The sequence below is a fragment of the Elephas maximus genome, chromosome 10, assembly GCF_024166365.1.
Source record: "Elephas maximus indicus isolate mEleMax1 chromosome 10, mEleMax1 primary haplotype, whole genome shotgun sequence".
In the NCBI taxonomy this organism is placed as follows: Eukaryota; Metazoa; Chordata; class Mammalia; order Proboscidea; family Elephantidae; genus Elephas; species Elephas maximus.
In genome coordinates, this window is record NC_064828.1 from 42,120,034 (window position 1) to 42,145,504 (window position 25,471).

The 25,471-nt window shown below is 39.0% G+C and overlaps 2 protein-coding genes across 6 annotated transcripts in view; both read right to left on the reverse strand.

Annotated features, from left to right (window-relative positions):
- The window catches only part of PRKD1 (protein kinase D1), a 400,955-nt gene that overhangs the window by 163,164 nt on the left and 212,320 nt on the right, over positions 1–25,471 (reverse strand). For all 4 annotated transcript variants that reach the window (XM_049898953.1, XM_049898955.1, XM_049898954.1 and 1 more), the window contains exon 2: positions 14,862–15,000. In XM_049898953.1, coding sequence (XP_049754910.1) covers positions 14,862–15,000 — 139 coding nt within the window. The remainder of the gene's footprint in view (positions 1–14,861; positions 15,001–25,471) is intronic.
- LOC126084369 (uncharacterized) overlaps positions 1,941–25,471 on the reverse strand; it is a 410,348-nt gene continuing 386,817 nt past the window's right edge. For both annotated transcript variants that reach the window (XM_049898959.1, XM_049898958.1), the window contains exon 2: positions 1,941–11,075. In XM_049898959.1, the coding sequence (XP_049754916.1) occupies positions 9,772–10,785 (1,014 nt within the window). In that variant the 5' untranslated portion in view covers positions 10,786–11,075 and the 3' untranslated portion in view covers positions 1,941–9,771. The remainder of the gene's footprint in view (positions 11,076–25,471) is intronic.

A 25,471-nucleotide genomic window follows, 5' to 3' on the forward strand; every position in this document is an offset into this window, starting at 1 on the left:
AGTTTTCAGTCATTAAAGCTGGCAAACTGACACCTCTGCTCAGCAGTAAATGTTTTTTTAAAGTGTAAAACCAACGAGAGCAGAGATTTAAACAAGAGATAAATCCCAAGATTGCTGCTGACATTTAAGGACAACAGGTGAATCTATTTGGCTCCATATATAAACATTAAACATTTGTTCTGGTGGAAAAGGTAGTATAATAAGGCTATAGAATTAAACAACTATTTTTTCATTAAGGTTTTATAATAATTATTATAATAACATGCCAGAAAGCCTAGTCTTCTAAAGAGTATCAGGGCAGCTAGCATTATGTCAATTAGTGTAAAGGAAAAGCATGGTATTTTAATTTTATAAACATAAGATCACATGGATATATAACTACCCTGCAATGTTAGGTAATTAAGAAAGTAATTACGTTACACTGCTATAAAACCAGATCCAACAAAATACTGTGAAATGAAAGAGGTAAACAAGACAAGTGAAATGATGGGTTTTTTCCATTATCAGTGGTTAGAAACTACTACAAGCAAAATGAAACAACTGAATTCAGTCTTTTAACTTTGGAGCTTTGCAAATATTTTAACTTTTTACAACCAAAATCAATGTTTTCTATCAAATTGAGATCCATTTATGAAGTCTTACATTGCAAAGCAAATTGTATTAATCAGGATCAAGCATTCATAGAGTGACTACCGTATGTCTGGCATTGACATAAACGTTACATGGCTTTTCTTTTTAAGGACTTTAACACACAGTCCCTGTTCTTCATTATTGTTAATCTTATTGGAGGTATAAGATAAATGCAAATCCGAAAAAACCAAACCCATTGTCATCGAGTCAATTCCAACTCATAACGACTGTATAGGACAGAGGAGAACTGCCCTACAGGGTTTCCAAGGAGCGGCTGGTGGATTTGAACTGCCAACCTTTTGGTTAGCAGCCTAACGATTAATCACTGGTGCCACCAAGCCTCCAAGATAAACACGTATCAAGTTATTCAGTTTAGCAAGATTCTGTCAGGCTCATTCATTACTTTTTGTGCCTTGAATCCATAGGAAGTAATTTTTTACAGGTCAAGTCTCACAAATATAAATAATTTTTTAAATGTGTGAATTTCATACAGGGAAAGATATTATATGGGACCAAAAATAGCACACAGCAAATGAATTCAACCTAAACTTTTAAACACCTAAGAGTATGAAAGTATAAAGGGTGGAGTAAACCAATTCCAAATTATCTGACTTCAGTTTCACAATAGGAAAGTCTAGTGAAGAAAGGTGCCTTTGGATGAGTATAATGGACAGAGTGTACCCTACAAGATATTTATTATTTCTTAAGACCTATGAGGAAACCCTGGTGGCACAGTGGTTAAATGCTGTGGCTGCTAACTAAGAGGTCAGCAGTTTGAATCCACCAGGCGATCCTTGGAAACCCTAAGACTCAAAGCCAATGGGTTTGGTTTTTTGGTTTAATGCCTATGAGTCAGAATCGACTCGATGGCAACAGGTTTCGTTTTTCAGTTTTTCATCATTCCTAAATAATTAGACTGTGGATATCATAGTGAAATAGAGGTGTCTTTTCCTTTTTTTTTCTTTCAGTATCACAGGAGTACTATGTGGTGAAAAATATATTTTTTATTCACCCTCCCCCCCACACTTTTCTTTTTTAAATACGGACCAACTGCTCATTTCATTGAGAATTCCCAGCTCAGCTCTACATAATCATGTTCTCAGGATTAACAAGTTATAATGATCGGAGCCTCAAAAAACTCCTGAGGAAGATGAAAATAGAATAACATGAGGTCCAGGGTTACTCCGAAAACTCTTGTTTTCTAGAATCTGAAAAGCTGAAATTGCTTCATAACATGAAGGAAAAAAAAAAAAAAGAATCCAGAGCTTGATTCAAACCCCAATTCTTGTATTACAATATATGTAGTAAAGCAGATATTTGGTCTATTTATGTATTGACTTAACTTTGAGCCTGAAGTAAGCGCTAGTAACAGGCTATAAATGCCTTGAACGTACTTGGAAAAGTGGAAGTACAAATACATTCTGCTGCAGTTTTGCTCTTTTCAAATACATCTTTCTATTTTACTCCTCCATACTGGCATACTGAATAGTGCTACTGCTGCTTAAGACTTAAAACAGCTGCATTTCTAATTTTGGCAGATTATGAGGGATTTTTATATGAATTGCATGTTAAAAGCAAATAAATGGCATGCCAACCAGCAGAATGAGACTGCTGGGCAGATGGCGGCACGGCTGAGTTACTGAACTGAAGTGCTATGTATCACCGATCATGGAACATCAAAAAGGGATACCTGGCAGCTTTTCATGTGCAACCCAATCTTTCACCTAAAAAATAATAATAATTTAAGCCATTAAATAGCCATCTAGTAATCACTCTCCAATTTTAACACTGGCAGCCTTCGATGACATCATTTCATTGATTTTTATGGCATAAACAATTCTGCCCTTCCTTTCTTTCCTTCTCTAGGCTCTCCTGAACATGGAACGGGATATGTGTTCTGGTTTTTCCCGTTACTAAAAGGATTATTAGAGGCCTGGTTGCACAGTAGTTAAGAGTTCAACAGTTCAAATCCACCAGCTGCTACTTGGAAACTTTACAGTAAGTGGCAACAGAACTCATTTTATTAAGCCTAACTTATAGAGTCCCTATGAGTTGGAATCAACTCGATGATAACAGGTTTGGTTTTGGCAGGTGAAGGGGGTTATCACTGCACGGGAAAAAGTCAAGAAGACATTCTGATATGTACTCATGGAAAAAAGAGCCTCCATCCATATAAGATCATGAAATAATCTTGATCAACACTGACACTGACTGATAGATTCTGATCAATATATTTTTTTAAACTGCATTTGGAATGCCACTATATAAATTTCCCAAAATCCCAGATAGATGATTTCCCTAAGAATAAGCATGTGGGACATTATACAAAGAAAGGTAAGGACTTCAAAAACAGGTTTTCTTCTGATTCAAAGCTGCTTATGAGGTATGAGGATAAAGTTTTATGGCTATTTTTAAATGAATATTCTAGAATTTACATGCTTAACTAAACGTCTTCTATATTTAGTTATCTAAATGTTAGACAGCATCCATTGTCAATATCTGGCATTTTATTATATTTTTATAAGCTATTATTAATTCTTTGGGAAAATATGAGATAAAACTAATTAAATAAGAAAAAAACCCAGGCCCATTGCCAGCCAGTCAATTCTGACTCATAGTGACCCTACAGGGCAGAGCTTAACTGCTCCATAGGATTTCCAAGGAGCAGTTGGTGGATTCAAATTGCCAACCTTTTGGTTAGCAGCTGAGCTCTTAACCACTATGCCACATAGTGTGAGTACTATACCATGATGCTTTATTTCTTTTCTGACTTATTTTTTTTCCCTGCCTCCTTTTCTAAAATGATTTCTAAAAAAATCCATATATCCCAGGCAATGTGCTATATAGACTTCACATACATTATCATGGTCAATTCTCAGTTTTTCAAAGATTCAAAAAAATAATAATCCATATCACTCTGCATTGAGCTGAGCAAAGGAATAGCTGCCTATAAGATATTTTATTGCCTAAACATTTTTTATATTATGATCAGATTCTCTGATCCATCTATTTTGGTATCTCCAATATGTGAAATCCAAAAATTCAAAATATTTTTGCTAATTAGCCCCAAATTATTCAGAGCCAAATCTGGTAAATCTGGTAGATTAATAAGACTTTTTCTGTGTATCTGTGTGTTTTGTACACCAATTCACATCAAAGATAAAGAAGATAAGATGTCTTACTACCTTTTCTAGAAGGATCCTTAATATCCAAAATTCTCTGAGTCCTGTTGTGCCACTGAGGCCCTAACATGGTAAGATTTAAATACATGAGATTGTTAAACCTCTACTCTAATAATCAAATACAAATAAATTCTGGTCAGAGAGAGAGCAGCAAATACAGAGAAAAAGTCCCCTTTCTGTGATTTTTGTTGACCTTGTGTTCTTTCCCTGGATGACAGTTATAATACTGTCCTTAATTAGAGAAGTAATAGACAAAAAGAGAAGAGAAGGAGAAACTATGATTTCTGGCTGGATATCCACTTGCCAGGTGGTGAAGGACTAGGCCTTGGGCTAAATCTGTGTGAAGAGAGAGGCTTGATACGTCCTTCTCTGAAAACCACTGCATGGACCCTGACAGAGATTTATGAAGATTTAGACTCCAGTTTTGGAGCACACAAATCAATTTTTCCTATAGATCTTGCCAGCTGACCCTTAGGCACAGACAGCAGTTATGTTAGATGGATAAGCTCCAGTGTGCGGGATGGACAGGACAGGGAAGCAGCAAGAAAGGTCAGACAGTGCCTCAGGATATCAGTCTTCATTCCTTCCAGTCTCTGAAATACAAAGTACAGAGTCTGAGGCCAGCTCCAGGGTGATTTTTTTATGAGTTCTAATGCAAGTATAGTAAATAGTTCGAACCCACCAGCCGCTCTGTGGGAGAATCAATGTGGCAGATAGCTTCCATAAAGATTCACAACCTTGGAAACTGTATGGGGCTGCTCTACTCTGGCCTATAGGGTCGCTATGAGCTGGAATCAACTAGACAGCAGTAGGTTTGGTTTGGATTAGTTTAATGCAAGTATGGAACACTGAGGCTCCAGGTGAGGAAGCGGCAAGAAAGAACTCGATAAAGCTAAGTCAGATAAGTACTGGGGGGTTCATTAGAAGAGAGAGACAAATGAATATATTTCAGAAGGAAAGCAAGAATATTAACAGGGAAAAGAGCAATGGCTGAGAAAATTACTCAAGGAAGACAGTGTGAATTGAGTGGGGTAGCAGTTGTGTTACTTGGTCATGACAATTTCCACAATCCAGGAGTTGTAGAAATTTATAACCCTGGAGTTGTAGGAATGGAATTCAGTAAGAAAATGGTTGGTATTTTATGAATTAGGCCTCATTTTACATGAGAAAAAGGAGCTCTGGTTGAGCAGTCATTAAGCACTCAGCTGCTAACAGAAAGGTCAGTGGTTTGAACCCCCCAGCCGCTCTGCAGGAAAAGGATGTGGTAGTCTGCTTCCTTAAAGATTACAGCCTTGGAAGCCCTATGGGGCAGTTTTACTCTGTCCTATAGGGTCGCTATGAGTCGGAATCGACTCAATGGCAATGGGTTTGATTTGGTGACATGAGAAATGTCACAAAACAAACCACAATGTTTTGAAAAGGGCACTGGTTTTACATAAATAATTCTAAAAAAGAATTAGTTATGACAATGTGTAGTCCAGACTCAATGGCAACTAGTTTAAGACACTATTTCAGTTTTTATTAAGAGCTGTGAAATAATAGCATGAGATATTGGTTAAAGGACAGGCACGTTTCCTTTATCATTTTATATATTTTGTGTTGTAAACCTATAGAGAAGAGCCTCCAAGGTTTTCTTAACCTGCTCACAGATTGCATGAGTATGTTTATTAAATATTTAGATTTCTGTGTGAAGAAGAGGGTTCTGTGTAAAATTAGGTCAATGGATCTTGTGGCTCATTGCTGTTTTTGTTGTTACAAATATCATTAAAAAAAAAAAAAAAACCCTGAAATACAAACTGTTTAACTACAGTAAGAATGTTTTAAACAGGTCCTTAAGCATTTCTGTTTGCTGGTCCAAGTTCCAAGGGTTAAAAACTTAAGTTGAAGTAGTATAGAATAGTGACTAAACACTTAGATTCAAACTCTGGTACTATCCCTACTCGCTGCAGGGTATAGACACATTAAAATTTAGATTCCATAACTTTTATGATATCTGGCTTCTGTACCTCCAAAAGTCATTTATAAAGGAAACAAAATTACATATGCAAACTGCTTCAGAAGCTTGTGACGCTATGTAGACCAGTTACAATTCTTTTATATGACAGCACCTTTCTTCCTAACTCCTGCTTTTCTATGGCTCAACTCTTCCCCTCCATGAACAAAGTGATCTATTTGTAGAGAGAATGGATAAACCCTCTCAGACCATTTGGTCCATGGGCATGACCCAGAGCAGTCTCTCCAATGTGGATGCTGCTGAAGGCTCAGCAGGAACTTGGAGGGAAAACAATGTTCTCTGATAAAGTGAATTTGAGGAGTGATCTTAGACAGTTACGCTTCATATAAGCATGCAGAAAAGTTCTAAAGACTCTTGTGACAAAGAATTCCTTTAACATGGTTTAACCCAATATTTCTCAAAGTTATCAGACCAGGATTCTATCAACATTATGGGAAAGGCTGTTTAGAGTGTGAGGAAGGGAAGCAATCTTAATAAAATTTATTGAGCAATTGCTATATGTAGCAACTCGCCAAAGTGTTTTACATGCATTAACTTATTTTAATTTTTTAATAATCTTACAAAGTAGGTGCTAATGCTGCCCCCATTTTACAGATTAGGAAACTGAGACACAGAATAATTAAATGAGTTGGTAAAGATGTAAGTAGTGAGGAACCCAGATGGTCAGGTTCTGGAAATCATACTCAATCATTATGCATACCACCTTGCTCGCAGACTAACAAAAACATAGAACTCATGCAATATTAACATTACACGATTCTTCATTGAGTGTTAAGCTCTTTGACCAAAAAAGTAAACAGACGAACAAACAAAAAACACTGAAGCAATTTGTACAAAGTCACAAAGAAAATCAGCGGTACTACATGGACAAGGAATCAGTTCTTTGGCACCTCTGGGCAGTACTCAAACCATCTGGGAAAAAAATTGGGCAATGTAGGAGGGCAAGCCTTGGGATGGGGGAAAAGGAAACAATCACTATTAGGCGGCTGTAGCTCTCTCTAGGGTCCTCTTCATTTTTTCATTCTCCATCATTAACTACGGAAACCCTGGCGTAATGGTTAAGTTACAGCTGCTAACCAAAGGGTCGGCAGTTCGAATCCGCCAGGCGCTCCTTGGAAACTCTAGGGGGCAGTTCTACTCTGTCCTGTAGGGTCACCATGGGTCGGAATTGACTCAACGGCACTGGGTTTGGTTTCTTGGTTTGATCATCAATTACATTCAAATGGTTATTATGCCTCTTTAACTTCATCTCCAAAATATATCTCACCTTCTTTACCTCTATTTCAGCTCTTCTGTCACTGCTTGAGAAAAGGCCCATCTCACTTTCTGCTTAGACTACAGCACTGGCTTTCTAATACGTTTCCCATCTCTTGATGGTAAGGAACAAATGACCATGCGTGCAAACAGATATTTGCAAAAGCTACAAAATAATACAGCTTGATTGACTGTCAAAATGTAACAAATAAAAATATCTAAAAATACGGATTTTTACTGTAGTGAAAGAAGAAGGAAAGATTTCACATTTTGCTCTTTAAAATGGTGACTTTATTTGAGAAATTCTTATAGTCTTTTTCTCTTTCCATTTAACCACCCACAAGATAGGCACGCACACACACAATTATTAGATATCAGGCCAAAAACTAAACAAATAATAAGAATTCAGTCATGTGAACACAGTCCTTTCATTCATTTGCTCTGCTATGGCTGCACTATCAGGCTTTGATAAAAACCCACCATGAAGAAGACTTCAGATAAATTGCAGACCTTTATTTTACAGGTCAGTACCATACACTTGAACTTGTTTTTGGCATTGGTAAGACGTATTTCCACTTGCAGTGTTTTCGTATTTCATAATAGTAACAATGCTATTCCTTTGCTTAATGGACAAAAAGAATTTGCTAGTGGTGGAGGCGTCTGTGGGGGGTGGGGGGGCAGGGAACTGCCATGCACTTTTTTTCTCCATAACCCAACCCATCCACCATGAGCAATCTTTTCCTGGATTACTGGGGCTAAGCACGCTAACTCACACAAGCTATGTTTTTCATAAAGAAGGAGAGAAATAAAAATACCCAGCAAACTAGTCAGGAGCAGCCAGACTAATTTTCAACTCCCAAAGCAGCTAACAGTTGATGAAAGGTCTCAGTAGAAATGACATCAGCAAAAGACTTGATGTTGTCTGAAGAGACAAGAGGCCTTCCTTGAAATTATTCTTCCAGATTTCCTCACATTTTTACAATAGTCCTAGGTTAGAAAATGTTTTCATTGATATGAGGATAAATATAAAAAGACCCAAATTATGTTTATGTTGAACTACAAAGTGAAGTTTAAATTGTGATTAGGAAAAAGACAAATTTTGTATGAATAAAATTTCACAGTAAGCTATAGTCTTCAAGAGCAAAACGTCCACAGCATGTTTATTTTATGGAATTGGTCAAAGGCAGAAGGGACATCTGGTATTCTTTTACCCATACCTTGTGTAGTTTGGGTGAAGCTGAACCTTATCCCCTCTTCAGGAGATGGCATATTTATTACAGGCCTTGCCAATTATAGCTCTCCATTCCCTTCAAGGAGAGGTTAGAAATGAGTCTGTGATTCAAACTACCTTGCACCCAGTGGCATGAAGCATCCTAGTAGCTATCATTTGTCTTGCCTCGAATTATAGTACAATGCAGTCCTCCCCACCCAAAAGACATTAATTTCTTGCCAGGGCCTAGAATGCATGCATAGAAAGCAAACTTCAGCTTCAGCTGACCTTTGAGGATACATCTAGGAATAATATTTACAAAAAATCTTTTTTTTTCTCCCAGAATTTTGGTTTATGTGGTAACTTCTAACCTTGTGGCCAGCAGTCAATCAATCAATTCATACATGCTTTTTGAAAAGCTTTATCTATAACAACAAAAAAGGATGGGGGAGGGAAAGATTATGGAAGAATGGTAAGGCCATTGATCTGCATTGAGCCATGTAGGCAGGGCACTATGTGTCTAGGAATCCTGCACAGCTCAGGGAGAGGAATAGTAAAAATGGATGTTATGGTAATTCAGACTACAGACAGGTAGGTATAGTAGGCCCTGCCAGAGTTTGGAAAGGGAGATGGGAATAAGAGGATATAAGATAGTTGAGACTGTACAAAGTGCTATAAGGCATGCCTACAGTGAATGGGCCATGTGCTGTGGGGAGAAAAAAGAAAAGGAAAAATGTAGCCAACAACATAGTAGGGGGTTAATGAATGAAAACTATAGTGAAAGGACAGGGAACAGACGTGTGCACTGGGTAGGGGATGGGCAAGATGACAGACTAAGGTAGAGAAGAAGAGTGCTTCCAAGTGGAGATCTTGGAGCTGAAGTCATGTACTACTACTGGTGAGGACAGGTATGGGGCTATGCTGCACGGCGATGACAATGAACAATGATAGCAAAGAATCTGAAGTCAGACACATACTTTAAAAACAACAAGGATGACTGTATGCATAAAATGGAAAGTAAAAATAGGAGTCTGATGCTGAAGTTATCACCATGGTTAAACAGAAATGATCTTTCAAGGAAGTAAATCATCTCAAAGCAATGACATAAAAAAGGTGACATAAATAACCAAAATGGATATCATTTGAAGAAGAGGGAATGTTATACAGAAAATACCCAAAAGTGGCACTGGGAAAAGAGAAGAGAACCATTTCATTCAACTACTCTGCAAGAGTAAGCAAAATTAAAGCCAAGGTCTCCCAGATGGAAGGGGATGGAGCATCACCTTCAGGACAGACAGACTGCAAATACAGCCTGAAGACACAGAAGAGGTAAGACATACTGGGCATTTGATCACTACAGACTCAGGGAAAAGAGGTAAGAGATATGGGAAAGAAACAGGGTTGTAATACGAGGGTGGGAGGGCTTAAGGGAAATTTTTGTTTAGCTTTTATTTGGGCTAACCATGATGTTGTTGTTGTTGTTAGGTGTCGTCAAGTCGGTTCCAACTCATAGAGGCCTTTTGTACAACAGAACGAAACACAGCCTGGTCCTGTGCCATCCTTACAATCATTGTTATGCTTGAGCTCATTGTTGCAGCCACTGTGTCAATCCACTTCGTTGAGGGTCTTCCTCTTTTCCGCTGACCCTGTACTCTGCCAAGCATGATGTCCTTCTTCAGGGACTGATCCCTCCTGACAACATGTCCAAAGTGTGTAAGATGCAGTCTCGCCATCCTTGCCTCTAAGGAGCATTCTTGCCATACTTCTTCCAAGACAGATTTGTTCGTTCTTTTGGCAGTCCATGGTATATTCAATATTCTTCGCCAGTACCACAATTCAAAGGTGTCATCTTTTCTTCGGTCTTCCTTATTCATTGTCCAGCTTTCACATGCATATGATGTGATTGAAAATACCATGGCTTGGGTCAGGCACACCTTAGTCTTCAGGGTGACATCTTTGCTCTTCAACACTTTGAAGAGGTCCTTTGCAGCAGATTTACCCAATGCAACGCGTCTTTTGATTTCCTGACTGCTGCTTCCATGGCTGTTGATTGTGGATCCAAGTAAAATGAAATCCTTGACGGCCTCAATCTCTTCTCCGTTTATCATGATGTTGCTCATTGGTCCAGTTGTGAGGATTTTTGTTTTCTTTATGTTGAGGTGTAATCCATACTGAAGGCTGTGGCCTTTGATCTTCATTAGTAAGTGCTTCAAGTCCTCTTCAGTTTCAGCAAGCAAGGTTGTGTCATCTGCATAATGCAGGTTGTTAATGAGTCTTCCTCCAATCCTGATGCCCTGTTCTTCTTCATATAGTGCAGCTTCTCGGATTATTTGTTCAGCATACAGATTAAATAGGTATGGTGAAAGAATACAACCCTGAAGCACACCTTTCCTGACTTTAAACCAATCAGTATCCCCTTGTTCTGACCGAACAACTGCCTCTTGATCTATGTAAAGGTTCCTCATGAACACAATTAAGTGTTCTGGAATTCCCATTTTTCACAGTGTTATCCATAGTTCGTTATGATCCACACAGTTGAATGCCTTTGCATAATCAATAAAACACAGGTAAACATCCTTCTGGTATTCTCTGCTTTCAGCCAGGATCCATCTGACATCAGCAATGATATCCCTGGTTCCACGTCCTGTTCTGAAACCAGCCTGAATTTCTCGCAGTTCCCTGTCGATATACTGCTGCAGCCATTTTTGAATGATCTTCAGCAGAATTTTGGTTGCATGTGATATTAATGATATTGTTCTATAATTTCCACATTCGGTTGGATCACCTTTCTGGGGAATAGGCATAAATATGGATCTCTTCCAGTCAGCTGGCCAGGAAGCTGTCTTCCATATTTCTTGGCATAGACAAGTGAGTACCTCCAGCACTGCATCTGTTTGTTGAAACATCTCAATTGATATTCAATCAATTCCTGGAGCCTTGTTAAGCATTAAAGCAGGAGAGGAGGTAGGAGAATCCTGCTGCCAATGATGCTTGCCAGTAAGTGCTTGTGGCGTAATTAATTACTTTTGCATGTGGCCTTTCCAGCCATCGTCTTGTAACTCTCACCCAGATGGCTGTGTGATAGGGTAACTGTGGCCTACCAAGGGGACTGGTCAGTTTTGCCTTAAAAGAGAGCCAATTCCAGAGCAGAAGGAACAGCCTGCCACCACCAAGGAAGGAGAGACCAGCAGGCAAGGCCCAGCAGCAGAGACTCGGCAGCAGGAGACAGCGAGGTGGGCTTCTAGACCCACAGAGAGAGAAAGCTGAATGACTTTGGGCAGAGACTGAGGGTCACGGAGAGATGTGCCTGTGAGCACCATTGGGAAGAGGCTGTCCTAATGGAAGAACTGCATCCTGAGTGTTTCTGAGCCTGAATTGTAACTGATACTTCCCTAATAAACCCTGTAATTGTGAGTATGGTCTGTGAGTTCTGTATGGCCATTGAAATGAATTATCGAACACAGCAGAGAAGTAGAGAGTGCTGCGGGAGGGATAGCTGATATCAGAATTAGTAAAGAGGGTACAGAGATGAGGTTTGTCTGGCCTCCACCTCATGGGAGTCAGCCTTGCACTGTTGATCTTGGTTCTCCTTCCCCCTTGTGGGGTTGGAGAGGGTCAGACACTGCCTCCAAGCCATTTTTACAGTGCTCAAGATTTAAACATAACTGAATAATTTAAGGGTTCAATGGCATTAGGGAAGCAGAAATGTGTGGAGTAAGGAAAGGGTTCAAAGATCCGAGGCTCATAATCAGAAATGGACTGTTACAGCATAGATTCTTTTAAACACAGACAAGGCAGGTGGTAGGAGTTGGAGGGTCCTTCCTGAGCCTGGTGGTGGTAAGAAAGGGGGCTGCTTTTAAAAGCTCTCTCAGCAAATGTGGCCAGGGAGGTAGTAAAGACAGGCATGAAGAGTAGATGGTACAACAAGTGGAGCATAAGCACAATGCTGGTCTCCATTTGAGAAGATGGGAAAAGGAAAGCAGACTGGTATTCTGTGTGTGGCAAGGGAACTCTAGAGGAACGCATCGGGTTAACTGTGGGAGAAGAGCTGTGTGGCTCACTGACTCTAGGATAACATGCAAATTGGCAGCCCACACACACCCACACACAGGCTGCATTCAATCTGCCTGGTACTACTATACAGCGCTTCATAGCAAAAGTAAAATGGAAATAAAAATAAACTTAGAAATGCAACTTAAAAATCCTCATATATTTCTGGACATTGCCATGGAGCGGGGGGAGACTCATAAAACACATTACATTATTTGCAAAGCAGTTTGGCTATGAGTTTAATATGAATTATGGTGAGGACAGATTCAGTGCATGATTTCTCTGAATAATTTATTTCAGGCAGCCCCTAGTGTTCAGAAAAGAGCAAACTCAGGAAATGGTATGTCTAGGCACTAGTTTTGAAAGGCCAGGTGCAGTAAGCAAACGTCAGAAAAGCCAAAGAAAGGCAAAAGGGAGAACCCAGGCAAAGCACGTGGCTTTTTCAGAAAAATTAATAAAAGGGCATTAATGCTTTTGTGCTTCTGGTTTGTTTATTTAGCAACTGGCTACCCTAGAAACAACAAGAAAATTATTACTCTCATCTAGCGAGAAAGTTGTTTTCTAGGATCCAGCTACACAATGAAAGTGTGGCAGCCTCATACCTCACACAATGGTAGGCGACCAATAAAGACAAACTGAATTGGACCAAATCAAAGTAAACAAAACAGACAAACTGGATTATCGTCAGTGCACTCCAGTATTGGGCTCTGCACAAATTGAGGAACCTGAAGGAAACGGAGTCTAGAATCATTAAAGTGAATAGATTTCCTTTAAAAGATGCTTCTCCAAACAGTCTTGGGCCAAAGAGAGAGCAAACAAAAGAGGCTGGAAGAGAGGAAGGAGCAAGGCAATCTGAGTTTCTCAATAATGACTCTATTTTTAGCAAAAATAAGCAATAACATTTTGGACAACTTCACAGTTATGTCACTGACCACTGTTGTAAAGATTCCCTCTGCAGTGGTTGTCTGGCACTCTTTTTTTAATGCTAAATACATCCATTTTCTCTGTATCTATAGGCAGTCCTGTTACTAACCTCTAAATCCTGAAACAGGAAGTGCACATCTGAGCAGAGGTAAAATCAGCATCTGTCAGGGACTGAGTTTACTGAGCCATGTCTTAGCTTTCAAAGTGAAGATGTCGCATTTCCTGATCTGACTTGTTTTCATTCCTGAGCTCTGGTTTCTTCTTTGGTCTTGGCTTACAGATACTGGACTTTTGACTCTCATATGTCAATGGCTTCCTAGCCCTGCTTTTATTTTTTGGGCTCCCAGATGTTCAACATATTTGGGGCCAGCGCATCTGTCTTAGCTTCCCTGCTAATGAATTTTTTGTCTGCTTTTGCTGCTGCCTAAATGATTCAAGGTAGTAAATGAAGGTACGTGTGTGTTGTTGAGGGGATGGACGGGAGAACGAGGTTGACCGAGCAATTGGTAGAGTACTTAGGTGTGGAAGCAGCCAATTTCAAGGGAAATCTTCTGCTTCCTTCCAAATTAATTTTGAAAGTTCATATGGGCAGGGCCCCAAAATCTCCTGTTGGGGCTGAGTTTGACATATGCTTTCGATGATGCATCAAAAACATATGTCCATTCAATACCACAATGAGATAGCACTTCACACCCCCTAGGATGGCTATTATCCAAAAAACTACACGTAACAAGTGTTGGTGAGTATGTGGAGAAAATGGTACCATTGTGCATTGCTGGTAGGATTGTAAAATGGTCCAGCTGTTGTGGAAAAGAGTTTGGTGGTCCCTCAAAAAATTAAATACAGGATTACCATTTGACCCAGCAATTCCATTCCTAGGTATATACTCAAAAGAAATGAAAGCAGGGTTGCAAACAGATACTGTACACTGATGTTCACTGCAGCATTATTCCCAATAGCCAAAAGATGGACATAACCCATGTGTCTATCAACAGATGAATGGATAAACCAAATGTGGTCTGAAATGGAATGTTACTCAGCAATAAAAAGGAGTAGTGTTCTCATACATACTATAACATGGGTGAACCTTGAAAACACTATGCCAAATGAAATGAGCCAGAGACAAAAGGACAAATATTGTATGATTTCACTTCTATATCTAGAATAGTCAAATTCATAGATACAGAAAGTAGATTAGAGGTTAGCAGGAGCTCAGAGGAGGGTAGAATGGGAACATGTTCTCAGTGGATACAGAGTTTCTGTTTGGGGTTATGACATTTTAGAAATAGTAATGATGTTTACAAGACAATGGAATATGAATAACGCCACTGAATTGTACACTTAGAAATGGTTAAAATGGCAAATTTTGTTATCTATATGTTACCAGAGTAAAATATAATACAGTATGATGTTTACAAGACAATGGAATATGAATAACGCCACTGAATTGTACACTTAGAAATGGTTAAAATGGCAAATTTTGTTATCTATATGTTACCAGAGTAAAATATAATACAGTATACACATAGTACCTACACACACAAGAATTATTCAAACATAAATCCTAAATCTATGAATAAGCAAAAAAGTACACTACCTGACAAGACAACTTCAATAAGATCGCCTTCCTGGATATCACTTGCCGTTTTCACCAGCTGAAGGATGTTTTCAGAGGTAGGATCATGGCGAAAAAGCAGGATCTTATCATACATTCCATAGAAACCACATTCAGGGAACTGCAACACAAATATCAAATGTCAAAGTCCTCCTAAATTTAAAATAAAAAACAAACAAATAAATGTCAAGACAAAAATACCAGCTAATTTTAAAAGTTCAAAGCATCTAGAAGATTAAAAATAAAAATGAGTGGCATCATTGAAACTGAAAGTCTCCAAATCAGGAGGGAAGAAAACATATTATCATAAAGGCTGTAAAAATTAAATGGTCTTCTAATTACAGAGCAAGAAGACAGGAGAATATGACGTAAGATTCAAAGTCATTCCTGGCACTAAGATGGTTGAGAGATACAATAGGTGGGAAGAAGTGTGCACTTTCATAAGATCTCTAGCAATTCTCAGCCTGTAACATAAATGTGAGAGTGGGCTTATTACAGTTCTATACACATACTGTTGCAGGTAATTTGTAAAGAAATTCAGTCTTTTTTGGCATCTCTTTTTTGTGTTTATGGAAATAAAAGATGACTCAATAAACCTACAAGTGTTCTGTGTGTGGGCAGAAGTGTTATCTAGATCCCTTGACTCAGGGGAGGACCAGAAGAGACAACCCAACTCACCCTTCTGCTGTTGCCCTTACATGTTCCAACTACTATGCAATGCAATCTATGTTAAATACGTAAGCAGGAAAGCTAAGATAGTCTGCTTTTATAACTAGTTTATATTCTCCTTATAAGGGTAAATCCAAGAGTTAAATTCTCTCAAGGATTATTTCCCACTCACAGACTCAAAAATGATAGCCAAATGAATGCCTGATATCTTATAATTGCAAATCTAGGAAAATAATAATAGTGATATCAATTGTGTTTACTTAATATCATTCCCAATGCTAACCTATAAATGTCTTCTCCTCTAATGTAATCGAACCATATCTCTGATTGATAAATTCCTTTAGGATGGACACTAGATGTAGAATTATTTGATCAACCGGTATGAACACCTTTAAGGCTCTCAAAGCAAATTTAAAATTGGTTATGAAACTATCAATCCACTTGTCCGTGCGTAGTGTAAGAGAACGCTCATCTGCGCCAGCGTTGAGAATTAAAATTAAGCAATCAAACAACCTTGGCTAATTTGGTGGGTAACAAGGCTCTCGCATTAAAAAAAGGGGAGGGGGGCTCTTTTCTTATATTTGACTTTTCTCACGTAAGTATTGAGGAGTGTTGTTTCGTTTATAAACTGATAATTGCAATGTGCTGGGAAAAGGTCATAAGGCAAGCAGGGAAAACTGTCTTTCTTGTTCTGGAATTGGTGAAGGGTTTGACTGTTACGTCAATAAATGTGGACTTCTAGGGATTACTCTGGGAGAAATGTTCAGAATTTGATGATTTCTTAAGGCAAATCAAATATATTGTAAATTTCCCCTTTCCTTTTTCTTATTCAGAAAATTAGGGGCTACATTAATGTGAGCCATTCTATATGAATTATAAATATATTCAGAGCATCCTCTTACTCTTAAGAGTCTGTGTTGACACCCAGGCTTAAAGCTACTTCTGCATGTCACTTAGGTAATTTTACTTCCTTAAAATAAACACAACAGCTGAAATGATGTCACTGCTTCCACTGTGCTAATTGAAAGAAAAAAAAGTCATTTACATTTTTTGAAACTTCTCCCATAATATCATTAGAGCACAAGGAAAGGATGGGAAAACTAAGATTCCATTTTTCCTCCAACTTGAAAACAAGGAATGTTTCATTTCCAGTTTTAAAAATAAACTCAGGCGGAGCCAAGATGGCGGACTAGGCAGACGCTACCTCGGATCCCTCTTACAACAAAGACACGGAAAAACAAGTGAATCGATCACATACATAACAATCTACGAACCCTGAACAACAAACACAGATTTAGAGACGGAGAACGAACTAATACGGGGAAGCAGCGATTGTTTCCAGAGCCTGGAGCCAGCGCACCAGTCAGGTACGGCACGAGCACAGAGAGCTCCTCCACCCCCATGAACTAACCCCGGGAGGGGGACCAGCCGGTTCCGCGGGCGGCGTGGGATGCAGCCGGTAGGAGAAGTCCCCGGGAGGCAGTGACTGGTCTCGGAACAGGAAGAGCAGTGTCCCAGCTGGGCAACCGTCCCGCCGGGATTTGGACTGGACGCAGGTACAGCATAAACACGGAGAACTGCTCCACCCCCATGAACTAACCCCGGGAAGGGGACCAGCCAGGTCGCGCGGGCGGCGTGGGACGCAGCCGATAGGAGAAGTCCCCGGGAGGCAGCGACTGGTATTGGAGCAGGGAGATCAGCGTCCCAGCCGGGACACTCGGTCACGGCACAAGCACGGGGAGCTGCTCCACCCATCTGAACTAACCCTGGGAGGCGGCCCAACTGGTTCGCGGAGGCGGCACGGCCACGCGGCTAGAGGGACGAGAAGTCCCCGGGAGGCAGCGACTGATTTTGGAGTCGAGAGTGCACCGTCCCAGTAGGGGAGCCTTGACGCCGGGCGTGCGGCTGGAAGCGGAGGATCTGACCGTGACTCCAGCAGGCCAGACCCCCCAGGGGCAATCTCCACACAGCCAGCACACACAGGCAACGCGCCCGAGGGAATCTCAGATATAATAGTCATTCCAAGCAAGACAAGCAACTCTGGCTATATTCTGAGGTGCTACTCTCCTATCTCTCTGTTCCCTCCCCCACCCTCCCCAGGCGGCTTCATTAACATCCGAATAGCCTGAGCCAGAGGGATAACTCTGATAGGGATCTGACTGCATTTTTTTTTAGCGGATTTTCTGGAAAAACTAGTTTCCCAGTGATGGCTCGGAGACAACAATCCATATCAAACCACTTAAAGAAGCAGACCGTGACAGCTTCTCCAACCCCCCAAACAAAAGAATCAAAATCTTTCCCAAATGAAGATACAATCCTGGAATTATCAGATACAGAATATAAAAAACTAATTTACAGAATGCTTAAAGATATCACAAATGAAATTAGGATAACTGCATAAAAAGCCAAGGAACACACCGATAAAACTGTTGAAGAACTCAAAAAGATTATTCAAGAACATAGTGGAAAAATTAATAAGTTGCAAGAATCCATAGAGAGACAACATGTAGAAATCCAAAAGATCAACAATAAAATTACAGAATTAGACAACGCAATAGGAAGTCAGAGGAGCAGACTCGAGCAATTAGAATGCAGACTGGGACATCTGGAGGACCAGGGAATCAATACCAACATAGCTGAAAAAAAAATCAGATAAAAGAATTAAAAAAAATGAAGAAACCCTAAGAATTATGTGGGACTCTATCAAGAAGGATAACCTGCGGGTGATTGGAGTCCTAGAACAGGGAGGGGGGACAGAAAACACAGAGAAAATAGTTGAAGAACTCCTGACAGAAAACTTCCCTGACATCATGAAAGATGAAAGGATAGCTATCCAAGATGCTCATCGAACCCCATTTAAGATTGATCCAAAAAGAAAAACACCAAGACATATTATCATCAAACTCACCAAAACCAAAGATAAACAGAAAATTTTAAAAGCAGCCAGGGAGAAAAGAAAGGTTTCCTTCAAGGGAGAATCAATAAGAATAAGTTCAGACTACTCAGCAGAAACCATGCAGGCAAGAAGGGAATGGGACGACATATACAGAACACTGAAGGAGAAAAACTGCCAGCCAAGGATCATATATCCAGCAAAACTCTCTCTGAAATATGAAGGCGAAATTAAGATATTTACAGACAAACACAAGTTTAGAGAATTTGCAAAAACCAAACCAAAGCTACAAGAAATACTGAAGGATACTGTTTGGTCAGAGAACCAATAATATAAGATATCAGCACAACACAAGGTCACAAAACAGAACGTCCTGATATCAACTCAAATAGGGAAATCACAAAAACAAACAAATTAAGATTAATTAAAAAAAATTACACATAACAGGGAATCATGGAACTCAATAGGTAAAAGATCACAATAATCAAAAAGAGGGACTAAATACAGGAGGCACTGAACTGCCATATGGAGAGTGATACAAGGCGATATAGAACAATACAAGTTAGGTTTTTACTTAGAAAAATAGGGGTAAATAATAAGGTAACCACAAAAAGGTATAACAACGCTATAACTCAAGATAAAAGCCAAGAAAAACGTAACGACTCAACTAGCATAAAGTCAAACACTATGAAAATGAGGATCTCACAATTTACTAAGAAAAACTCCTCAGCACAAAAAAGTATGTGGAAAAATGAAATTGTCAACAACACACATAAAAAGGCATCAAAATGACAGCACTAAAAACTTATTTATCTATAATTACCCTGAATGTAAATGGACTAAATGCACCAATAAAGAGACAGAGAGTCTCGGACTGGATAAAGAAACACGATCCATCTATATGCTGCCTACAAGAGACACACCTTAGACTTTGAGACACAAACAAACTAAAACTCAAACGATGGAAAAAAATATATCAAGCAAACAATAAGCAAAAAAGAAGAGGAGTAGCAATATTAATTTCTGACAAAATAGACTTTAGACTTAAATCCACCACAAAGGATAAAGAAGGACACTATATAATGATAAAAGGGACAATTGATCAGGAAGACATAACCATATTAAATATTTATGCACCCAATGACAGGGCTGCAAGATACATAAATCAAATTTTAACAGAACTGAAAAGTGAGATAGATACCTCCACAATTATAGTAGGAGACTTCAACACACCACTTTCGGAGAAGGACAGGACATCCAGTAAGAAGCTCAATAGAGACACGGAAGATCTAATTACAACAATCAACCAACTTGACCTCATTGACTTATACAGAACTCTCCACCCAACTGCTGCAAAGTATACTTTTTTTTCTAGCGCACATGGAACATTCTCTAGAATAGACCACATATTAGGTCATAAAACAAACCTTTGCAGAGTCCAAAACATCGAAATATTACAAAGCATCTTCTCAGACCACAAGGCAATAAAACTAGAGATCAATAACAGAAAAACTAGGGAAAAGAAATCAAATACTTGGAAAATGAACAATACCCTCCTGAAAAAAGACTGGGTTATAGAAGACATCAAGGAGGGAATAAGGAAATTCATAGAAAGCAACGAGAATGAAAATACTTCCTATCAAAACCTCTGGGACACAGCAAAAGCAGTGCTCAGAGGCCAATTTATATCAATAAATGCACACATCCAAAAAGAAGAAAGAGCCAAAATCAGAGAACTGTCCCTACAACTTGAACAAATAGAAACTGAGCAACAAAAGAATCCATCAGGCACCAGAAGAAAACAAATAATAAAAATTAGAGCTGAACTAAATGAATTAGAGAACAGAAAAACAATCGAAAGGATTAACAAAGCCAAAAGCTGGTTCTTTGAAAAAATTAACAAAATTGATAAACCATTGGCTAGACTGACTAAAGAAATACAGGAAAGGAAACAAATAACCCGAATAAGAAACGAGAAGGACCACATCACAACAGAACCAAATGAAATTAAAAGAATCATTTCAGATTATTATGAAAAATTGTACTCTAACAAATTTGAAAACCTAGAAGAAATGGATGAATTCCTGGAAAAACACTACCTACCTAAACTAACACATTCAGAAGTAGAACAACTAAATAGACCCATAACAAAAAAAGAGATTGAAACGGTAATCAAAAAACTCCCAACAAAAAAAAGCCCTGGCCCGGACGGCTTCACTGCAGAGTTCTACCAAACTTTCAGAGAAGAGTTAACACCACTACTACTAAAGGTAATCCAAAGCATAGAAAATGACGGAATACTACCCAACTCATTCTATGAAGCCACCATCTCCCTGATACCAAAACCAGGTAAAGACATTACAAAAAAAGAAAATTATAGACCTATATCCCTCATGAACATTGATGCAAAAATCCTCAACAAAATTCTAGCCAATAGAATCCAACAACACATCAAAAAAATAATTCACCCTGATCAAGTGGGATTTATACCAGGTATGCAAGGCTGGTTTAATATCAGGAAAACCATTAATGTAATCCATCACATAAATAAAACAAAAGACAAAAACCACATGATCTTATCAATTGATGCAGAAAAGGCATTTGACAAAGTCCAACACCCATTCATGATAAAAACTCTTACCAAAACAGGAATTGAAGGAAAATTCCTCAACATAATAAAGGGCATCTATGCAAAGCCAACAGCCAATATCACTCTAAATGGAGAGAACCTGAAAGCATTTCCCTTGAGAACGGGAACCAGACAAGGATGCCCTTTATCACCGCTCTTATTCAACATCGTGTTGGAAGTCTTAGCCAGGGCAATTAGGCTAGACAAAGAAATAAAAGGTATCCGGATTGGCAAGGAAGAAGTAAAGTTATCACTATTTGCAGATGACATGATTATATACACAGAAAACTCTAAGGAATCCTCCAGAAAACTACTGAAACTAATAGAAGAGTTTGGCAGAGTCTCAGGTTATAAAATAAACATACAAAAATCACTTGGATTCCTCTACATCAACAAAAAGAACACCGAAGAGGAAATAACCAAATCAATACCATTCACAGTAGCCCCCAAGAAGATAAGATACTTAGGAATAAATCTTACCAAGGATGTAAAAGACCTATACAAAGAAAACTACAAAGCTCTACTACAAGAAATTCAAAAGGACATACTTAAGTGGAAAAACATACCTTGCTCATGGATAGGAAGACTTAACATAGTAAAAATGTCTATTCTACCAAAAGCCATCTATACATTTAACGCACTTCCGATCCAAATTCCATTGTCATATTTTAAGGGGATAGAGAAACAAATCACCAATTTCATATGGAAGGGAAAGAAGCCCCGGATAAGCAAAGCACTACTGAAAAAGAAGAAGAAAGTGGGAGGCCTCACTTTACCTGACTTCAGAACCTATTATACAGCCACAGTAGTCAAAACAGCCTGGCACTGGTACAACAACAGGCACATAGACCAATGGAACAGAATTGAGAACCCAGACATAGATCCATCCACGTATGAGCAGCTGATATTTGACAAAGGACCAGTGTCAATTAATTGGGGAAAAGATAGCCTTTTTAACAAATGGTGCTGGCATACCTGGATATCCATTTGCAAAAAAATGAAACAGGACCCATACCTCACACCATGCACAAAAACTAACTCCAAGTGGATCAAAGACCTAAACATAAAGACTAAAACGATAAAGATCATGGAAGAAAAAATTGGGACAACCCTAGGAGCCCTAATACAAGGCATAAACAGAATACAAAACATTACCAAAAATGATGAAGAGAAACCCGATAACTGGGAGCTCCTAAAAATCAAACACCTATGCTCATCTAAAGACTTCACCAAAAGAGTAAAAAGACCACCTACAGATTGGGAAAGAATTTTCAGCTATGACATCTCAGACCAGCGTCTGATCTCTAAAATCTACATGATTCTGTCAAAACTCAACCACAAAAAGACAAACAACCCAATCAAGAAGTGGGCAAAGGATATGAACACACATTTCACTAAAGAAGATATTCAGGCAGCCAACAGATACATGAGAAAATGCTCTCGATCATTAGCCATTAGAGAAATGCAAATTAAAACTACGATGAGATTCCATCTCCCACCAGCAAGGCTGGCATTAATCCAAAAAACACAAAATAATAAATGTTGGAGAGGCTGCGGAGAGATTGGAACTCTCATACACTGCTGGTGGGAATGTAAAATGGTACAACCACTTTGGAAATCTATCTGGCGTTATCTTAAACAGTTAGAAATAGAACTACCATACAACTCAGAAATCCCACTCCTGGGAATATACCCTAGAGATACAAGAGCCTTCATACAAACAGATATATGCACACCCATGTTTATTGCAGCTCTGTTTACAATAGCAAAAAGTTGGAAGCAATCAAGGTGTCCATCAACGGATGAATGGGTAAATAAATTGTGGTATATTCACACAATGGAATACTACACATCGATAAAGAACAGTGACAAATCTGTGAAACATTTCATAACATGGAGGAACCTGGAAGGCATTATGCTGAGCGAAATGAGTCAGAGGCAAAAGGACAAATATTGTATAAGACCACTATTATAAGATCTTGAGAAATAGTATAAACTGAGAAGAACACATACTTTTGTGGTTACGAGGGGGGGAGGGAGGGAGGGTGGGAGAGGGTTTTTTAGTGATTAATCAGTAGATAAGAACTGCTTTAGGTGAAGGGAAAGACAACACTCAATACATGGAAGGTCAGCTCAATTGGACTGGACCAAAAGCAAAGAAGTTTCCGGGATAAAATGAATGCTTCAAAGGTCAGCGGAGCAAGCGCGGGGGTCTGGGGAACATGGTTTGCGGGGACTTCTAAGTCAATTGGCAAAATAATTCTATTATGAAATCATTCTGCATCCCACTTTGAAATGTGGTGTCTGGGGTCTTAAATGCTAACAAGCGGCCATCTAAGATGCCTCAGTTGGTCTCAACCCACCTGGATCAAAGGAAAATGAAGAACACCAAGGCCACAGGACAACTAAGAGCCCAAGAGATGGAAAGGGCCACATGAACCAGAGACCTACATCATCCTGAGACCAGAAGAACTAGTTGGTGCCCGGCCACAATCGATGACTGCCCTGACAGGGAGCACAGCAGAGGACCCCTGAGGGAGCAGGAGATCAGTGGGATACAGAGCCCAAATTCTCATAAAAAGACCAAACTTAATGGTCTGACTGAGACTAGAGGAATCCCGGCGGCCATGGTCCCCAGACCTTCTGTTGGCACAGGACAGGAACCATCCCCGAAGACAACTCATCAGAAATTAAAGGGACTGGTCAGCGGGGGGGAAAGAGATGCTGATGAAGAGTGAACTAATTATATCAGGTGGACACTTGAGATTGTGTTGGCAACTCTTGTCTGGAGGGGGGATGGGAGGATAGAGAGAGAGGGAAGCCGGCAAAATTGTCAAGGAAGGAGAGACTGAAAGGGCTGACTCAAGAGGGGGAGAGCAAGTGGGAGTAGGGAGTGAGATGTATGTAAACTTATATGTGACAGACTGATTGGATTTGTAAACGTTCACTTGAAGCTTAATAAAAGTTATATATAAATAAATAAATAAATAAATAAACTCATTCAAGCAGGATGTATATACAATAAAATTACTCCATTTTAAGTGTGTAAGTACATGAGTTTGAGAAACATCAACACCTGTCCATCCAAAATCAAAACGGAGCCACAGAACACTTTTATCAGCCCCAAAAGTCACACTGTATTCCTTTGTAGCTGATGCCACCCCACAATCCTAATCCAAGTACAGGTGCACTATCTGTCATCACAGATTAGTTTTGCAGTCATGGAATTTCATATAAATGAAATCATACAGTATGTATTACATGCTCTTTTTCTGGCTGGGTTCGTTTGCTCACTGTAATGTTTTTGATATTCATTCATATATATTGCATTTGAGAACCATCTCTTTTTATTCCTTCTTACTAATTACATCATTACACATAATTAGCAATTACCATAATTCATTACTCATTCACCCACCAGTGAACATATTTTTTTCTAGCTTGTGACTATTACAAATAAAGGTATTATAAACATTTGTGTACAAGTGTTTCTATGCACGTATACTTTTGGTTTTTGTAAATACCTAGAGTTGCTGGGTCATATGACAGCTGTCTGTTTAACTCTGTAAGAAATTGCCAAACTACTTTTCAAAAAGGTTGTACCATTTTAGAATATTTGGATATGGTATGACATAAACATCAAGTTCCATTTTTCTGCATATGGATGTTCAATTGTTTCAGCACTACTTACTGAAAAGACCATCCTCTCTCCATTGAATTATGTTGGTATCTTTGCTGAAAATCTACTGATCATATATGGGTGGGTCTGCTCTTAGACTACCTACTCTGTTCCATTGATCAATGTCTATCTTTAGCCAATACCACACTGTACTTATAATTGTAGCTTTATACTAAGCCTTGAACTCAGGTAGTGTAATCTTTCTAACTTTGTTCCTTTTCAAGATTGTTTTGGATATCATAAACCAAAAACCAAACCCACTGCAGTCAAGTCAATTCCAACTCCTCTGAATTTCCATATACATTTTAGCATCGGTTTGTCAATTTCTACAAAATAAAACTATTGTGACTTGAATGAGACTGCACTGAATCTATACATCAATTTGGAAAGAATTATGTTTAAAAAATACAGATTTCTACTTTGTTACAAACAAGGCATATCTCCCTATGTATTAGGTCCTTCTCAATTTCTTTCAACAATGTTTTGTAGTTTTCGATGTATAGGTTTTGTACATACTTGTTAAATTTATCCCTAGTATTTCATATTTCTATGTTGGATATGAGTGCTGAGAATAAACATCCTAGCCCCATTTCTGACCTTAGGGGGTTGGCATTCTCTTTCAGCATAAAGCACGATGTTAGCTGCAGGTCTTTTATAGTTACCCTTTATCAGGCTGAGGAAGTTCTCTTTTATCCCTGAGAATTGTTATCACGAGTGGATGG